This window comes from Lepidochelys kempii, chromosome 6 (assembly GCF_965140265.1).
Source record: "Lepidochelys kempii isolate rLepKem1 chromosome 6, rLepKem1.hap2, whole genome shotgun sequence".
Classification (NCBI taxonomy): Eukaryota; Metazoa; Chordata; order Testudines; family Cheloniidae; genus Lepidochelys; species Lepidochelys kempii.
In genome coordinates this window covers 63,937,938-63,957,747 of record NC_133261.1, presented here as the reverse complement: position 1 = coordinate 63,957,747, position 19,810 = coordinate 63,937,938, and the positions used below count along the sequence as shown (strand labels likewise).

The 19,810-nt window shown below is 39.4% G+C and overlaps 1 protein-coding gene across 7 annotated transcripts in view; it reads right to left on the bottom strand.

Annotated features, from left to right (window-relative positions):
* Nucleotides 1-19,810, bottom strand: part of PALS1 (protein associated with LIN7 1, MAGUK p55 family member) — a 136,552-nt gene that overhangs the window by 11,659 nt on the left and 105,083 nt on the right. For 6 of the 7 annotated variants that reach the window (XM_073348379.1, XM_073348378.1, XM_073348383.1 and 3 more), the window contains 7 exons: nt 18,781-18,858; nt 13,481-13,664; nt 10,989-11,060; nt 8,782-8,853; nt 6,774-6,941; nt 4,726-4,928; nt 1,139-1,249 (listed from right to left, as the gene is read on the bottom strand). In XM_073348379.1, the coding sequence (XP_073204480.1) occupies nt 1,139-1,249; nt 4,726-4,928; nt 6,774-6,941; nt 8,782-8,853; nt 10,989-11,060; nt 13,481-13,664; nt 18,781-18,858 (888 nt within the window). Of the gene's footprint in view, nt 1-1,138; nt 1,250-4,725; nt 4,929-6,023; nt 6,141-6,773; nt 6,942-8,781; nt 8,854-10,988; nt 11,061-13,480; nt 13,665-18,780; nt 18,859-19,810 lie in introns of those variants that run through there. The other variant, XM_073348384.1, reaches the window with a different exon arrangement.

Sequence of the window (19,810 nt, the reverse complement as noted above, 5' to 3'; positions counted from 1 at the left end):
TTTGAATATGTGCAGCCAGAAAATTAAAAAAACCAAAACCAAAAACCAAAAAACACCTTAGGAAGCTAAGATTAGCTTTGTAATAAAAAAGGATTTCAAACTCAAAACATCTAAGGCATTTTTAACCAATAGGATTGAGGCACACAAATTACACAAGTTAATTGCACTTTAAGACTGGTCAAATTACTTCCAATGTCACGAGTCCATTGCTGTAGTGTTCAACTCAATGCCAGCTGCTCTTGGGAAATGTCTGGCTCCAGTAATGTTTACTCATGACCCTGGTCTACACTGACCAAAATACTGTCTTTAAAACCATATTAGATAAAACAACTGCTTGAGGTTGTCTTCTAACACAAGGTGGTTTTCTACGGAAGACAAACCCACAGAGAAAAGCGGCAGGCGAATAGCGAACAGTGGCGTGAAAAAAGGAGAAGGGTATAGAGGTGGATAGAATTGAAGCACCAATGTACACTTGTCTTGTATTAGTCATTGTCATATTTTAAATCTTTGCTTGTTTTTGCACACTTTTGCTAGTTTTTTATTCTTTAAATTTTAAGTATTAACTTGAAGCCTGGTTGCTGGCCCCATTCAAGTATTTTTAACTGGTGGCTCACCCATAGCTCTGGAGTTAAGCACTTCAGAGCTTGACCCATGACTCTTTGGCATGCATGGAGTAAAAGCCCTAAAGCAGCAACTGATCCCAGGTTACAAAGCAGATCTTCAAGCCCAAAAGAACATCACCTGTCAGTTGCTCAAAGCCACCAACCGTTGCAGGCTGGGCAGTATGTAGTAAATGAGACATGTTGTAACAATTAAAAAGAACACTAATAAATTTCTTGTTTTGATTTAGATTTTTGTTTTTAAAGGAAAATGACAGGAAAGAGAAATATACTATAGAACTTCTTGCTAGACCAGCACTAGAATTCTCTCTTCCCGCATAATGCACACTCAATGAGGCATGGCTTCATAAAGTTAAATATTTAAATATAATTGTCTGGGTCTAACATTTTTCATATTACATATTTTCACTTGCATTAATAATGCTTAATATTTTTATGCCAAATTCTTTGGAGTTGTCTTTGTCAATGGAGCTCCAGACTTGTAAACAAAACCCACTTATTAAGAAATGTTAAATTACCTTTGGATTTTTACCCTCTTTGGCCAATAAAGCACGTAGCCGCTCTTGCGAAGGTGGTGCAATGAAGATAATATATGGTTTCAAGTCTGAATTGCGTAGGGTCTTCAATGACTGAAGAAAAAAATGTTCCATTTATTATTTCAATCTCATTAATGTGTTTGTAAAGGACAAGTATAGATGCACTATTCACATAATGTTCTCAAATGCTAAGGTAACTCAGTATAAATTTCAAGTGTTTATTAAAAGTTGTTTCAGAGTAACAGCCGTGTTAGTCTGTATTCGCAAAAAGAAAAGGAGGACTTGTGGCACCTTAGAGACTAACCAATTTATTAGAGCATAAGCTTTCGTGAGCTACAGCTCACTTCTTCAGATGCATATCGTGGAAACTGCAGCAGGCTTTATATATACACAGAGAATATGAAACAACATTCCTTAATAGCAGCATGATTAACAATGTCACATAGCCAGACAATCATCACTAACTCTGGTGCCATTCACCTTTTCCTGTGCAATTGGTATTACCATCTTTTTTTTCTTGCTTATGGAACCTCAACATTTGCTCTTGCTCAAGAGTTCTTCATAGAAAAGTAGGTCAACAGTTCCCTAAACTTGGCTTGGCAGAAACTAAATATATGAACTCAGACTAATTGCACTTCTTTCAGTGTTTGAAAGCACAAATAGCCTTAAACTACATTTGCAATTTCTCCATATACAACTGAGAACCAGTAATATAATGTGTTTTGTTACACACTGTCAAAAATTCCATACACAGCATTAACCTTAACATTAGAAAAACAAACCAGTTATCCCCTCACAGTTTATCTTACCAAGAGACACCAAGTGCACTAATGATGTGCAAAGCATCCATTTTGCATAGTTTTGTGGTAAGATCACAGGATAGGGAGTCAGGAGAACAGGATTCCATTTCTGGCTCTTCAAGAACTTCCTTCTGTGTGACCTTGGACAAGTCATCACCTCTCTGTGACTCAGCTTCCTCATTTTCAAAATAAGATTACTAACCAGCCTCACAGTGTGTGTGTTAAGAAATTTAATTAACTATTTTTTGTTATGTGCTTTGAGAGTCTCTCATGGACCATTCTAGAGAAATGTAAAATATTATACTACACAGATTGGAATGCACGGTCAGTGTAAACGTGACTCTTTAAAATTCTGAAATAGGGTTAAAGTTCTCCAAATGTATATATTTAAAAACAAACAATGGAAATCATTTAAATAATTCTTTTGTAACTACACCAATGTGATTTTTCACTGTTTGTATTTGATTATCTAATTGCTATTTTACACCACAGGCTTAACAAATACAGGGCAATTATATGTGATACTGTAGCTGGCATAACAAGACTACAAAAATGCACTGGCAAATCCTTTTGGTTTTACTAAAAGTTAAATTCTAATGTGTTATTAAATAAGTACGTGCTCTGGTTACTGTACACAGAGTTGACCAAAAATGGGATTTCTGATTTGCAGGAAGTTTTGCTTTTTCTAAATTTGGTTTTGTTCCACATTGGAATGAATTCAAGTTGTTTCAAGGTTTCCAGTGAATTGGAAATTCCCAAAATATTTCATGAATCAGAAAGACCGATATATGGTGTTCTCTAAATGAAATCTGTTCCCCAGTACCCTGACAGTGGTTGAGTGAAACCAACAAGAATGTCAATTTCATTTAGCAGCTGTTAGGGTAGTGGGGTCTGTGCTTCTGGGGCAGCCCTGCCATGTGGACCTTCCCAACTGGGGCAGTCTGCATGGCGGGGCAGCCCCAGAGCTGCACATCCTGGGAGCGCATCCCAGGTCTTTCAGGTTCTGCAACAGGGAGATTGGAAGGCCTGAGAGCCCTAGCGTTAATAGGTGTTCTAAGGTCTTCCAGGCTTCCTGCAGTAGAGCTGGGAGTCAAGCCCTCGTTAGAGCTGGAGCTCCTATGGGTTTCACGCTCCCAGCTTCAAGGAAGTGAGCATGGAAGTTCTGGCATGTCTGCCTGCACCAGAGCCATGGAACCTGCAAGACCAGGTCCTCAAGCTTGTGGCAGCCCACAGGCTGGAGCTGTCCCAGAGCCACTGAACTTGTAATACTCTGGCTCCCTAGCAGACTGGCAAGCCAGCAGGTTTCCCATGGCTCCATCAGAACCCTGCCTTTGATTCGCCAACAACTTACTGAGAGGTTTTACCGGAGAGGTTTTCACAAAATATTTTGGGGTTGACAAATTGGCATTTTAAAATGAAACTGTTTCACTGGAAAATTTCCAACCAGTTCTAATTTTATACCACCTTAAATATCCCTTGGTAGAGTCTTGAAAAATAAATGTTATTTCTTCAAGTAGTTAATTACGAGACAAGTGAAGTAAGTACTTTGCTAATCAGAACCCCTCCATTATTGCAAGTTAATTTCCCCCTGAACCAAACGAGCACAAAATATTTAGTCACATTACAGATTATTCTACTCTATATAAGTTCTTATACTGTACTCATCACCGTAGCGAGCACCTACCCATGTTTGTCTCTCTGAAATAAATCCCACCAGCATATGAGTTTGAGTGAAAAAAATTCTGAATTTCAAAACCACTAGATTTTGGTTTTAAAGTTTTTCTTTTAAAGTTATTTTCATTTAATTGGAGGAAACCCCACCCCCACTTTTCCAAGCATTTGATGAAAGTTTCCCCTCTAAACTGCATGCTGAGTTTCAACTTGAGCTGAAGTTTTACCATTTGTTTCAAAATATGTTTAGAATGAAAAAAGGCTGATCCCGCAAAGTTCAGAACACCCTTCCTTCAACTTCCACTTAAGTCAAGGGTCTCTCAACTACACAGATTAATTACATATGTAATTAAAGCACTAGCACTGGCCCATGTTTAGATGGTATGTTATTGAGCATTCACGCTATCAATCCTATTTCACCTGTATTTATCCCTGTGTCAACACACACATACAGTGAAGTGGTGCAAACTCACTGTCCTCTGTGGAACAGCGGCAGTAGGGCTCATAATAACATGTTTTACAGCCTTTGCTGTAATTTACAAGGTAGCAAAGGCTAAAAAGAGGTCATATCAGTAACTGGAGTTGTTTAAAAGTATTGCTGTATATTCCACCTGCTAGAGCTGTTCCTTTTGGGGACTGCATAAGCGCTCCCTTGAAAATCAGTGCCTTAGGTTGAAGAGAGAGGTACCTTCCCCAAACTATTCCACCCTCTGCAAGATTTCAGAGTTCAGACAGTAAGAGAATTCCAAGGCAGTGGGGCAAGGTGGGCATTATCAACACTCCTAAAAAAAGTTAAAAGTACACAGGGCTTCAGTTTCCAGAGCATTTTTCACAAGTACTATTTATCTAGAGAACAGATATGGATCAGGCTGTAGATATACCTATTCCTATACCTTGTCTGCCAGGATGTCTGAACAATATATAAAAGGGGCTGCCATAGGGATTGAATAGGCTGCATACAGACGGGCTAGTAGAAAATGGATTGTTACCAGGTGTTCGTTTCACACAGGTCACCCGTGTCGTTTTACTAATACCAGATGTTGTTCCTTCAGTAACATGTTCAGTTTTCATAACAACTGCTGCAATGAAATATAATACCTGTGTATGGAGATTTAAAAGGCATATCTTGCCAGAGTTGATTACTTGCCGCACAGAGTCTATGCTGGTACCATACAGATTCTTCTCAAACTCGCCATGCTCAATAAATTTCCCTGCAGATATGTCAGTCTCAAATGTCTGCCGTGAGATGAAATGGTAATCTCTGCCAGCTACTTCATTCTCTCGCCTACTCCGAGTTGTATCTGAAATTAACAACCACCAAACAGAAGTTGAGAAAAAATGGTGTACTTCTCAAATTCCAAGTGTTTCAGGAGTAATACACCTTTTTAGGCTATAGTACTATGCAATATCCAATTAGACAAAAGGGCAGCTATTCTCTTTTCAAAAATAAATCTCTCTAAACAGATTAGTCTGTGTCAATTGTATCATACTGATCTTGCATTTAGTGTTTTTCACGCAGAATGATCTGGAAACTCTTTACCAACTAGAAAAGAGATCCCTTCACTATGCAGCCACTTTGGATGGAAAGCTCCAGCTGTTTAATAAAACACAGCAACATAATTCAGAATACATAGTGGAGAATACCATATTCAATGGAAACTGCAGGGGGAATTTAGGAAAGCACAGCATAATCATCCCAAATTTGAATTTACCAGGACCCCCATGTTAAAATCACTTACTATTGTGAAGAGTTCCATGGGATTTTTAACTAGTGTAAGTGTCCCAATTTTATGTCTCATCTGGGAGAAGAAAAAAAAAAAAAGCACTTCCAGCAGCACCCAACACCATGCTAGGGCACTGTTCCAGTACTGTCTTATCAAAGCCACTTTCTGCACACAAAGGTTATCTTTACTGATCCTCCTATCCAGAACTGATCTTACCCTGCTTAGCTTGCAATATTCACGAAGATCATAGCCTGAGGTGATCTGGTTGCAGGTTATATTTAGGATAGTGGTTATACTGTCTGACAGAACACACCCCTGTATTCACACCCTACAAACTACTGTAATAATCTTTGTACAAGGTATGCCATGTAAGGCATCTTTTGAAAACTCAATTCACTGGTCAGTAGTGTCCCGATAAAATATATGTAGCAACACTGTATGTGAAGCTTTAAGACTTTTCTGTATGATATTATTAACGTATGTTCCAAATCACACAGCTCTGCCCAAGCACAAGTTGGCAACCAGGTCTGTCCTAAATGAAGGAATGTGTGCTTGCCTTTATTTGCATTTTAGCAGTAGACAGAGTCATCAAGCAGGAAGGGAAAACAAAGGAAGTTCAAACAGGAAAGAAAACAAAAAACAAAAAACCCAGCAGGGAATATTCTTCCATACAGACACTGTCTCCTAGTTCTCAGCTGGAAATAGGTTTCAATAGGGGGACTGGAACTATGAAAAGCAGGGACAAACACCCCAAGGGACCCCTCTCCCTGCACATCTCTTTCTCTGCACCTGAGAAGACAAAAGGAAACAGCTGTTGGACTTTGGGGAGGGATCCTGACCTGAAAATATGGTCAGTAATCTATGGGAGCATGTGGTGAGAAAGTTTGCTTTGCGACCAAGATAGCTTCTTACCAGTAAGCATTTTTATCTTTATTTTTCTTGTAACCATTTCTGACTTTTATGCATTATTACTTATACTCTCTTAAAATCTCTCTTTGTAGTTAGTAAACTTGTTTTATTGTTTTATCGAATACAGTGTATTTAAACTGAAGTGTCTGGGTAACTATTTAAGGTAATAAAATGGCATATTATTCCCTTAAAGGAATAATGGACTTAATGTATTTGCACTGTCCAGGAGAAGGCCAGGCACGTCCTGTACATTTCTGGGGAAAATCCATGACTGGAAGTGTGTTGGAGTCAGTATAACAGAGACTGCTGAGAGCCAGGGTGTAACTGGAAGACTGAAGTTCCACACTGACACTCAGGGTGTGGCTTGCATGCTTGAGGGCTGTTTATGAGGAGCCCAGGTGGGAACTACTTCAGCAATGCATTGTAAGACATCCAAGGTTGCAGGGCAGGGGTGACAGCCCCCCACTAGTCTGAATTGTACCCTGGTGTGTCACATCCTCCCCTTAAACTTACGAGGAACTGCAGCTGCAAAGCGATCTACTTCATTATTCATTAGCCTCTGACGTAGTTCATTCTGGCCGCAGTTCTGTGGGCCAATCAGGACAATAGGCCTTTTCCTATTTGCTGGCTGGTGATACAGTGACATTTCCTCATAGGTTAAAATTTCTTCATTGTCATAATCTTCAGAGATAAAACAAAAACAAAAAAAAACCCTGAAAAATATTATTTAAAACAAAGACGACAACCAGATATAAAACATGACTGATGTTATTACTACATGAGAAAGACAAGGTGGGCGAGATACTATTTTTTATTGAACCAACTCTCACAGACCCCTTCTTCAGGTGTGGAAAAGGTAACCAGAGTGTCAGAGCTAAATACAAGATGGGACAGACTGTTAAGCATAAGGGGTCAACTCATTTTAAGTGGTCTCCTGCAATGTAACAAGAAACCCATGGATCATCACACTTATCTCCACAGATCCAATAACCATCCCAGATACTAGGAGGAATCTTATCTACAGCCAGGCACAGATACTACAGAATATGGTCAAGAGAACCTCCTTCAGTACAGGAAAACACCCCCCTCCCCCCCCGCACTCCATATGGGGTACCATCAAAAAATTACAACTCATATTGGATGGAGACCACTCTTGAAATAAATCTTTCCTGAATCTCTTCTGGCCTTCAAACAACCCCCCAGCCTTCCCAAGCTCATCATCAGAAGAAAGCTTTCCACAGACCAGGATACACTAACTCAAAGCAGCACCAGACCCTCCCAGACCAACAGATGCAAAACCTGCAGACCTATTTCTATGGTTACAATGATTAATACCCTCCACAACACACCACTCAAGATCTATGGGTCCTAATATGCTGATCACAACATGCGGTGTACCTCATCAGTGCATCAAATGCCCCAGCAACAACTATGTGCGTGAAACCAGACAATCTCTATTCTCTCAAATAAACTCTCACAGAAATATGATAAAAAGACAAACATTCTATTACCTGCGGGTGAAAACTTTTCACAAAGCAATCACTCCATCACTGATCTCTCAGTCCTCGTCCTTCAAGGAAATCTACATAACCCCTTCAAAAAAGAGGAGACTGGGAAATTGAATTCACAACTCTGCTAGACACTAAAAATCATGGACTCAATGGAGACACTGGTTTTATGGCTCACTACAACAATTTATAACCTAACAACCCTTGTTTGTCCTATGACTGCAGAGATGTTAATTGCCCACTTCATTTTAAGTGGTCTCTGTAGCATTTAAAAGCTTCTCTTTTCCACCAACACAAGTTGGTCCAATAAAAGATATTACCTCACCCATCTTGTCTCTCTCATATCCTGGGACCAACATGGGTATAACAACACTATTACTATATGGCAGTATTAACTGCAATGTGAGCCTGACACATAATGTAAGGAGCTTAGGGAAACCCATCTCTCTTCCTTTCTCACTGTGCACCTCTCACTCTTGAGTCCCTCTGATGGGTATATCAGCCTTTCGGCTGAGAATTGGAGAGATCTCATTGTCTGTTTATTTCTCCAGGATTGCGCTATTCAGCAATGAAATGCATTCCTCTTCCTGTCAGAAGAAAGTGTGCTGCCAGGCCCTATTGGCACTGGATTTGGGGAATAAATTTGCTGATATGTTTATAAATTAGGTTTCTAATAAAGAAACAGTAATTCAGCAATTATTTCTTGGTATTTATATTTATAACCAAAATTCAATTTTTTTTAGATTTTGTCATACAATTTGCATTTACCATAAATCCCAAAAGTACTTTTGTATATAGAACGCTACTGGAAGGAACTTTCTGCTGACACAGTTTCAGTCTCATATCGAATATGCATACAACATTCAATAAGAAATAGCAGGGACAAGCTTTATTTAGCACAAAAGAAGAAATGGATTTGTCATTGTTACAGCAAGGTAAAGAACGTTCAGGACATTTTAACTAGAAAATTCTAAAACTGACATACAGTTCACATCAGAGTTATTACTACTTACCATCGTTTTTATTGGCATTGTACAAAACTTTTTTCCGTTTCTTCTTATTTTTCTTTGCACACCAAAGTTTTCCTGGAAGTCAAATTAAAAAATCACTAGAATCAGAAATGCTTGGACACAAAAACAAAGCTTCTTTTTCCTGGCTGTGTACTTAAAGATGGTAGGATACAGTTTGTCTTTCTAAATATTTTACATGTATTTAAGTAAATTAAGAAATATAAATTTCTATAGATTATAGCTATGTAGTATTAGATTAATATAATTCCTACAACACAATACCAACTGCCTCCTGCATTGCTCAGACTCATAATGTGAGGTCATCTAACTCTTCTTGTTCTCTTACCTAATACATTCAGTAGAGTTCAAATACTCCCACTTTTCTTCCACATTTCCAAGGGCCATCCTTTCTGTTAGGTCTTTACTGCTAAAAACTCTTGACCATACGCTCTTATTTTGTGTCTTGACTATTATAAACTATTATTCTCTGACTGCCTTAATATCCCTTATCTCCCTGCCAATTCATACAAGACACTTCCTAAGAATCTCCTCTTTGTTGCTTTGACCAGACTTTATCCACCCTTGTCTAGTTAAGGTGGTCTCAGAGTACACAGATCTTTAGAAGTTTTCTTCTAACCCACCTCTGTCACTATAGTAACAAGGGAGGGGTGATGGATGAAATTCCTCTCAGAGAGGATGTGAGGCTCATCTCCTTGAATTACTCCAATGAGATTTGCATGTGCTATGAGAACATCATTTGAGTACTAACAAGCTCCTACACAAACTTCTTGCCTATACTAAGAATTTCAGAGAATTATCCCATCCAGGCTAGATCTACAGGTGGGAGAATTCCCTAAAATTCTGTATGTAGACAAGGCTTCAGAGACACTGACAATCAGAGTCCAGACACTCCAAGGAAAGAACGGATGGTTTAAACCCCCAAAATGAGCAGTTGAACCAACTGACTGCATACTGTATTATGGTACTGTAAAGTGTATCGAGTAAGGTCTTTTATGAAACCCTGAACTTAATGGTCATTAGGACATATCTACAAACTGTGGTTATGAATCTACATATTTATGTACATAGAAAACTGCATTCATGACCTTACTACAACTTCAACTATACCCAGGGCAGGCCTTAGGGAAAATGGCACCCTGGGTAAACTTGTATTTTGGCGCCTCGCACCCATCATCCCTGGCTCCCACAGGCTCCCTGGGCTTCCCCCCTTCCATCATTTCTGGACCCTGCTGCCTCCCCCCGTGTTTAATTTGTACTGAAAGAGATGACAGAGTTCAGCCCTGGCCCAATTTAAGCACTGGGAGAGCAGCCTGATACTGGTGGGTGTTGGCTGCGTGCCCAGCTCTGATAGCAATGCCACAGTCAGCAGCAAAGTAGAATTAAGGGCGGCATCTTGCCAGAGCCCACAACCCTCCTGCAGCCCTCTGGCCACTCCTGGCTCACCAGGGCACCATTTCAGATTTTGGGGGGTGGGAGGAAACTTTAACCATAACTCCAGCGACTACTTAGGCATCTGAAAACTCTAGGTTTGTTTTTGTTTTTTTTGTTTGTTCTGCAGATAACTTAGGAGTTAGCTGACAGGAGCATTATATGTAATTGCTATATAAAGAAATAAAAAATAAATATGGCTTTAATTGGAGTTTGTATATAAAGTTTATATGTAAATTTAGAACAATCAGGAGATAATACAGCAAAATATTCCCAATCCCAAACCTTGAGGTATCAGTTCTGGAGCTTTTACACATATCAGAAACACATGGTTGATACTTCGTACAGTATCTCTACTAAAATACAATAAATAAAATCTGCTTACTTTCTCTAACAGACACTCTGTGTTACTGCCATTATCTACTCTATTTTAGTAAACTGTTTTTCATTCCACTAAAAACATAATTTTAACATACGTGATTAAGGTTTCCCCCCTCTTTTATTAAGGAAGGGAATATGTTTTTCTAATGATTTTGGCATTCCAGGTGCAACCTGTAACTGAACTGGTATCTAATTTCAGGGCAAAGTTAAAATCCATTATGGAGCTGGTAGAGCGTAACCTTGAAAGAAGCCATGTTGTACAAAAAAGCATGCATGTGAAAAAGCATGTGAAAGAGCCTTTGATACCAAAACTTCAGACACCACTTGAATTAACATTGGTATGACAGCTGCAGAAATTTTCTTTAGAATATATATCCAACCTGATTTCTCTGGCTCCTTGTCTTCTTCTATAGTTTGCTTCATTGCTTCCCTTTGCTGTTGAAAGCTCTTTCCTTAATGTATAAAAAAGGTACATAAAAGCAGTTAGCACTGGGAAACCACTCCTATTTCCTTTTACAAGCAAGATGCCAGTTTTCTTTAACTAATTTCTCAGAATTACACAACTACACTATTATCATACCTCTCAACCTGCTACGGCCCAAGTGGTACACACTGTGCGACAAAGATCCAAAATGAGGGACAATGTGTTATACATGAAACTTAAATTTTATGGAATTCATTCTTTTAGGGTAAAGAACTTTCTATAATCTCAGTTTCATGACTACAGTTAATGTATATAATTTTAAACAACGAAAGTAAGGAGATGGTGAATTTGTGTGGAATGTAGGTAACTGACTAAAGTGTAATCCTTCAAAATAAGGGATATTTGGAGGTACAACTAATTTATATTTCTGCATGTGAAAAACAGAGGGTTCTATTTGCAGTTTGGTTGTAGTGACCTAATTAAGCAAATGGACATTTATGGTTAACTTTTCACAATGGTGCATGGAATCAAGCTGTATGATTTTGCAAGCAACTTTTAAAAAACATACATTCCTTTTAAGATCTAGTTTTGTGCTCAAATATACCAGTATTGTCACATCCGTGGCAACATCAGTAAGTGCACCTATGCATACATACTTAGGGCAAGTGATGGTGTAATACAGTAACTCCCCACTTAACGTCCTCTCGCTTAACATTGTTTCGATGTTACGTCCCTGCTCCATTACAGAACAGACTCATTTAAAGTTGTGCAATGCTCCCCTATAACGTCGTTTGGCTGCCTGTTTTTCCATGGCTGGCAGGCCCCCCCCGTACCTCCCACCTGCCAAGGGACCCTGCGGATTAGTGCCTTCCCCCTCTGTTCCCCCCGCCTCCTGCTCGCAGCAATCAGCGATCTTGCAGTGTTCAGGAGGCTGCGGGGAGGAGCGAGGACACAGTGCGCAGCCTCCCCGCTCCCTCCCCTGCCTCCTGAACACCGCAAACCAGCTGACTGCCGCGGGCAGGAGCCAGGCTGCGTGCCACATCCTCGCTCCTCCTGAACGTCGCAAATCAGCTGATTGCCACCGGCAGAAGGCACTGATCCGCGGGGTCCGCTGGCGGACGGGAGGCACTGGGGGTGGGGTGGGGGGGGTGGTGTGTAGAGGAGCTGCCAACCTGTTTAATACCTGTATTAAATTGCTTGTTTAAAATTGTTTTAGATGTATATAATGCCTTTTGTCTGGCAAAAAAAAATTTCCCTGGAACCTAACCCCCCCATTTACATTAATTCTTATGGAGAAATTGGATTCGCTTAACATTGTTTCGCTTAAAGTCACATTTTTCAGGAACATAACTACAACATTAAGTGAGGAGTTACTGTATAGGGAACAATCCTGTATTGTTAAGGACAGGGACTGCATGATCCAATAAGATATTTCCATCTTTAACGTCTATGATTCTTAAATGGAAGGATTCAGCTCTTTGAGAAATACCATGCAAACACTTATAAAAGGAGAAAGTTATTTAGAAAACTGTAGTTCACTGTAGCGTTCCCAACATAAACCTCTCAAGGAAGAGGAGTGTATCCTTAGTATTACTCTGAGCAATTCTGCTTTGAAGAGTGATTATAAAAGAATGGCATTGTTTTGCAATGATTTTCATATTAAATATGCTCAGTTTGCAAGTAAAAGATGTGGATGTTTTGTGTTTTTATAAATTCCAGCCCTGCAAAATCAGCCTGGACTTACAGAATCAAACTGAGTTCCTTTTCATCTCATCCAAACATCACAAAGTAATGAAGTCACACTTGTGAAACACCTGTCTTCAAATTATTTCTTGTTCACCATATTGCTGCCAATGGATTTGCATTGCATGGGTGTAACAGATAAGATCTTAATAAATAACTCTCTTGCTGATGCTCCACAATAGAAGGTAAACACTGGTTCCAATGACTGAAAATCCAATTAATCTGAAGCTCCAAGCAGTTTGAAAGAGCAATTTCTCTACCTACTGCTCTCTGTACTTACTGAGCCTAAATTTGCTTTCTCAGAGGGCGGCAGAGTAAACTGGGGTTAAGGTGCAGTGTTGCTGCAGCAAGCAGCAGAGGAAATGTGAACTCAAAGGGAAAAAAGCAGAAACTAGTGGAATGATCAGGACTAATCTGTGATTGGCAGACATACCAGTGGATGCCTGTGTATGAGAAAATTAACACCTGCTTGCTAAGAAATAGGTAACTATTTTTGAACATGTAAATTAATTTCTATATCACAAAACCATCACAGTGGTTCTCTTTGCTCAAAAGAGGTTCAAGCAAGAGATGGACATTTAACGAGCCAAACTCCAGGATATAAAAGTCTCTCAAGACTTTTCACTTGCTGTAGTGGCTTGTATTCCAAACAATGGCACCTCAAAATTTCTGCACATCTGTGTTTTTGGTTACATTGCACTGTACCTGGGATAAGGCCTGCCAAAGGCTGATTGTCTTCATCTCCATCTCGGTAGGCCTGCCACCAGTTTGGATCTTCTTGGCTGATCACATGGAGTATATCTCCCTTTTGAAAAGACAGACCTAATTCTCGGCAAGGTACATAAGGATCATCAGAAGGATCGTAGTCAAAATGTGCTTTCACGTGTATCTAGGAAACAAGAGATATAAAAATAAAAGGGAAAATATATTTAGTAATTCCAAGGATTCATATCCCCTAAAACATTCTCTCCCTTTGGCTGTGAAACAAAATCTGTGACAAGTTGTAATTTCAATATTTGAGTCAGTCTCTTGTATGCAGGTATGGACGGCACTACTAATATATGTATAATGGTGGGGAAAATATAGCCGTACCAATTTGGGGGAAGGTTAGAAACTGAAGATGAAGGCATGAAAATCCTTTCATACAAATGACTATGTGCCAAAAACACTGAGGTGAAATAGTTCAATCCAGTTAATGAAGTTAATGGAGACACACATAGGGGTTTTGGTGGCACTTTTAATGCAAATTCCTAGTTTTGCTACTTAATTTTGGCTAAAAGGGAAGACTACTTATCTGTAGTTCTGCTTCTCTGAAGACATCATTACACTGGACTCTGATTCTTGTGTTAGCACTCTTTATCGCAAAGCCTATACAACTCCCTTAGCTCAGATTTTTTTCTCTGACCAGATACTGATTTAATTCCTTGAGATCCTGAAGGGTCAGGGTCCTCCTGGCTTTTTTGCTCATCAGGAAGTACCTAGCATAAAATCCATTTCCTTTTTCACGAAGTTGCACAAACTGATGACTGTCTTTGCCAGGAGGGACTGGATTTCCTGCAGCATTTTTTCCTGACACTGAGAAGAGAGAGAGAGAATTCTTGGGCACTGACAATCTGGAAGTATTTCTGAAATCCTGATTTAGTTGCTTCACCGAACTGAGTTTGCACCATGTGTCTAAGGTGGCCAGGGCTGACTAGGTGTAAAAAGCTTTTAAGTTTGCTCCAAGCACGGATATCCTGGCAGGATACTGAAAGTAGCACATATGGTACACATTCTGGAACCCTAAAGCTTTTGCTGCTTGTACGAACTGGGCTTAGAACCAGTCAGCTTCTGCAGCTGATGAGGCTGACCACTCTGGAGCTGGGATCCTTTGAAATCAGTTGTAGATGGCTTATAAGAAGAAAAACTTCTTTTGCATCTTTTAAATTAGGGCCATGAAACAGGTCCAAGACACTAGTATGCATGTTATTTTTCCCCTCTGTAAAGAGGCTTACATCTGCTTCCCAAACAGGTTCTCTTTGGCATATAGCAGGTCCTTGAATTTTTTCTGCTGGAAATTAGATGTCTGCAGCCAAGCTGAAGGAATCCACTCAAAGTAGCATCCTTTGCAGTCATATCCTGCATTACAGGATGCTCACACCTGACATAAGGCAAAGTCTACACCATAATGGATAATTTCTCTGAGTTCCTGGTAATTCTCTTTGGAGGAAAATCAACCAGGGCAAAGGCCTTCTACAGCTGCCACTGGCCACACAGGCCTGGTTGAGCCAGGTGCATCAATCACATAAGGAATATGTGATAAGGCGAAGTAGGCTAAAGCATGAATGAGTAAAATCCAGGACACGCAAGGTGGTAGAGAACTGAAATTAAGTGTGCTGAAAAGATGTGCCAAGAATAAATGCACCAAATCACTAATATTACAGCAACCGAACACTGAGGCTCCCTAAGCAGACAGCCCGAAGCACTGGAAAATGTACTGCAGCACAGAGCTAGGTGTCAGAGAGTACAAAACCCACATTAATAAGGAATTTAGCTAACTAGTATAAAAGATATGCCTGATCCTCTAATAGCCACAAAGACTAATCACAGCAGGAAGTTTCTTCTCTAGGTGTGCTCAAGAAGGAACTGTCATAGGCAGAGGTATATGTAGTCCGTCATGGGTAGTGCATGACACTGCTATTCCTCTCTAGTGCCAAAAACTACTGTGCTATGGGAATTCTGTTAGATTTGGGCTAAGGAACACTAAACTTGTGAAAAGCCTAGATCCTGCCTACAGACAAGGCAAAACTCCCCACCAAGACAGTTGAAAATGGATACGAGAGGCACACATTTCTGCTTTCCCCACCATGCTGCATTCTATATAGGTAAAAGGGGGTTCCAACTGCTATAGTATCTTTGGGAAGGAAGGAATCTATTCCCTTTGCCAAAAAGAGGTAATTCTGGAATACAATTTGAGAATTTGCAGCCAAATTAGTTCCTTAAACAGGAAAAAAGTCTTTTTAAAAAAAGGTCTGAAAACAGAGAGGCCTGGAACCATGCACCCGCTTCTGTGAAGGCAAAAATTAAACTAGCTGGCTTGTCAGAGGAGGGGCATAGTCACTGGCAGGAAGGTTGACGGGTCTGAGCTTGTCTCCAAGCTGCAACAGTTTGAAAGTTCACTGTGATAGACTATGGACTTTAGTATGATGAAAATACTAACTCTATCTAATTAAGGGAGTTTACCAAAGTGCTATTAGTCACAGGTATGTGGCAAAACAAAAAAATCTCACTTCACACTGCAGAAGCCTTCTTCCATTATACAATGTTTTTCACTACGTAATAATTTAAATAGGAATTATAGTCACAGAACACACACAGTAGATCCATACATGCTGAAAAGGTTGGTGAGGAGAACTGAGAACACACACTCCTTTTACAGAATGTGAAAATGCAGTCAATTGCCTATTTTTATGAAGGTAAAGAAAATCCTTAGAGGCAGTATTGTATGTGCAGTGGAATTTGCTTATAGTCAAATAATTTTTCTGGGGAAGAGATCACTTCATTAGTACCAGAGTTTTACTACTGTCTGAATTACAGTTTTCAACACAATGGTGGCTATATGTAAGAAACAAATTGACAGATTATAAATTAAAAAGCCAGAAGGGACCACTGTGATCATCTAGTTTCCTGCATACCACAGGCCATAGGACTTCTGTGAATTAATTCCCTTTTGAAAAACATCCAACTAGATTTAAAAATTGCCAGTGATGGAGAATCCACCACAATCCTTGGTAAATTGTGCCAATGGTTGATAAGTGTTGGTTTTTTTTTTTTACCTTGTTTCCTGTCTGAATTTATCTAGCCTCAACTTCTAGCCATTGTGTCTTACTATACTTTTTTCTGCTAGATTGAACAGCCCACTATCCAATTTTTGTTCCCCCTCCTGGTACTTATATGATTAAGTCACCCCTTAACCTTCTCTTTGTAAAGCTAAATAGACTGAGCTCACTGAGTCTCTTACTATCAGTTTATAGCATGTTTTCCAATCTTTTAGTAATTCTTGTGGCTCTTGTCTGAACCCTCTCCAGTTTATCGACATCCTTCTTGATTTGTGGACACAGTAGTCCAGTAGCGGTCACATCAGTGCCAAATTTACAGATTATTAATAATTTATGATTTCACAAGCTCTCTCTGATCTTTTAAAAAAAACACCAAAAAAAACCCCCACACTTTTTATTCTTTGTCATTTTTCTGCTCAGCCCCCAGAAAGACATTTTTCTAATATTTTGGAAATTTAAACTGGATTAAGGAGATAATTATAGGTCTCAGGTTACTTTTACTGACCTTCAATGACAGCAAAAAACCTACAGGCACATAAAGAGTAGTGAATGCAGTATTAACTATTCTGATTGGTCAGCGTCAGATGACCAAAATTCCTTGTATCTAGATCTGTCTTTCATTATAAAAGTAGTACAACTCCATAGGAATGCATTAAAGGTAACAGAGATTTCATTTTTACTGAAAGAAAAGGAGTACTTGTGGCACCTTAGAGACTAACAAATTTATCTGAGCATAAGCTTTTGTGAGCTTCAGCTCACTGCATCTGATGAAGTGAGCTGTAGCTCACGAAAGCTTATGCTCAAATAAATTTGTTGGTCTTTAAGGTGCCACAAGTACTCCTTTTCTTTTTGCGGCTACAGACTAACACGACTGCTCCTCCAAAACCCATTTTTACTGAATTATAGATGAGGTTTCATTATAAGTGATGCTTGCTTATCAGTCTCCCACCATGTTACTGTAATTTAAAGGTTTTGTTCATCTTTGACTAAATGTTGCATAACGCTTTACGTAAGCTGCTATAGTCCAAGTTAAAGATAACTCAAGACACTGTTAGCTAGAAACAAACATTTTAGAAAGATCTTCAATTTACTGCTTTTTTTTCCAGATAAGTTTTGCAAGTTAAGGCACAACTCACCACTTTTTAATTCCACCCCCTATCTGTAATGGAGAAATGGATATTCTCAAAAGAAAAAAAAAAAAACAACTTCAGAACATTTCAGAAGTGCAAGCAGCTCTAGATTTAGCATTTCTTACTTGTACATGTTTAGTGACTGACAGTAAGCAACGCTATATAGGGTAGGTCAACATTTGCAGCAGCAGCACGTAGAGTACAGACACTGGATGCCCAGCTAGCACACGTATAAACAGCAGTGTAGATGGTGAGACACTACTTATGTGAGTAAAGTACAGACATGCCAGAACTCTAGTGAATATAGCCTGCATAGCTCTCTACATGGCCAAGCAGGACCTGCCATATCTACACTGTTTTTAGCAGTGAAGGGTCCTGCTGCCTCCCTGTTGCAGTAAAAGACTCCAGCAACAGGGAGCTGCTGGAGCCTTTTGCTGCCTCAATGAAAGACTCCACTGCCTCCCCCCCACTAAAGTCTTTCACTGTGGTGTGTAGTCACATGTACTCTACACATTGCTGCAAGCACAGACAAGGCCATAAACTGAGCACAAATGATCACATTTTGTTGGAATTGCCAAGGCCAATGGTTCTCAACCTTTCCGGGCAACTTTTCAGGAGTCTGATTTGTCTTGCGTACCCCCAAGTTTCACCTCACTCAAGAACTACTTGCTTACAAAATCAGACATAAAAATACAAAAGCGTCACAGCGCACTTATTTACTGAAAAATTACTTACTTTCTCATTTTGTCTATATGAAATTTTAGTTTGTACTGACTTTGCTAGTGCTTTTTATGTAGCCTGTTATAAAACTAGGCAAATATCCAGATGAGTTGATGTACTCCCTGGAAGATCTCTGTGTACCTGCAGGGGTACACGGACCCCTGCTTGAGAACCAATGCTCTAGGCAGTCACCTGTGATTATTTTCAGCAGTGTTACTCAAATCTTTGAGGTCTAAATCAATTTCTTTTGTTTCGTCCTGTAAAATGACCCACAAAAGACCTTTGTAAGCACTGGGTGAAAAACAACGGTTGTAAGATTAACATAAATTTCACTTACAACTGTCTCCTTGGCAGGAGGCGGCTTGCTCTGTTGACTGGGTATCAGCACAAATGTCAGAGTGCCATGCATGTCAGCCTGCAACAAAAAACAAGATTCCAGTAATCTACACCATAAATACTTGACTATTTGAATTAGGGATTCCAATAAATAACATTTACTGTTTTCAAAATGCAATACAAATTCCAAGAAAATCCAGGCCCTATAATCAAATGCATCATTATATCACTATGTGGGTTAAGATTTATAATAATCCCAATATACATACATTCCTAGAGAAAAGTGACACAGTAGGAAAGACTAAAGAGCTTGATGCTGATCTCCAGATGATGGAAGCCTAGAAAGCTTGGTTGTACAAATTATTTTCTCTATACAACTTTACTGAGAAAAGATGGGGAAATTAGAGAACTACAAGGATTACAATTCTGCCACTCTTTTCTGAGTTGTTAATAAGTCAGTTAATACTGGAAAAGAAGCTAAAACAAAGATGAAAATGTTCATGGTGAACTCAAATTTCTTTCAGTTATAAAACAGTGTTTCTAATTACAAGTGTAAAGAGAGTGCTTGCTTATACTGAAACATTGCCAAAATGTACATAAACAAATTTACAGTATTTTCCTCACGTCAAGGCACAAAACCATCATCCATAGAAATTATATCACTAACAGCTAAAATATTTAATTGTTAACCACAGATGTTGTGCTCAGTCCTATAAAGAAAGTCAGCGAAGTCCTTGCCCTGAAGAGCTCACATACTTAAGATCCCAATCCTGTAAAGACTTACACATACACTTCAATTTACACACCACGTAGTTCTCCTGACTGACAAGTCAACTCACAGTGCTTAAAATAAAGTGTGTGTGTAAATGATTGCACAATGGGGTTCTTAGGACCTGATTTATATGGTGCAGCAAGCATTACACTCAATTATGTTTGCACAATCAGGTCTTATGAAAGCAGTGCATGGAGTGTGTACAGCTCATTTATACAGAAAGAGGTCAGCTGACCCTTCCATGGGACTTAGAACCAGG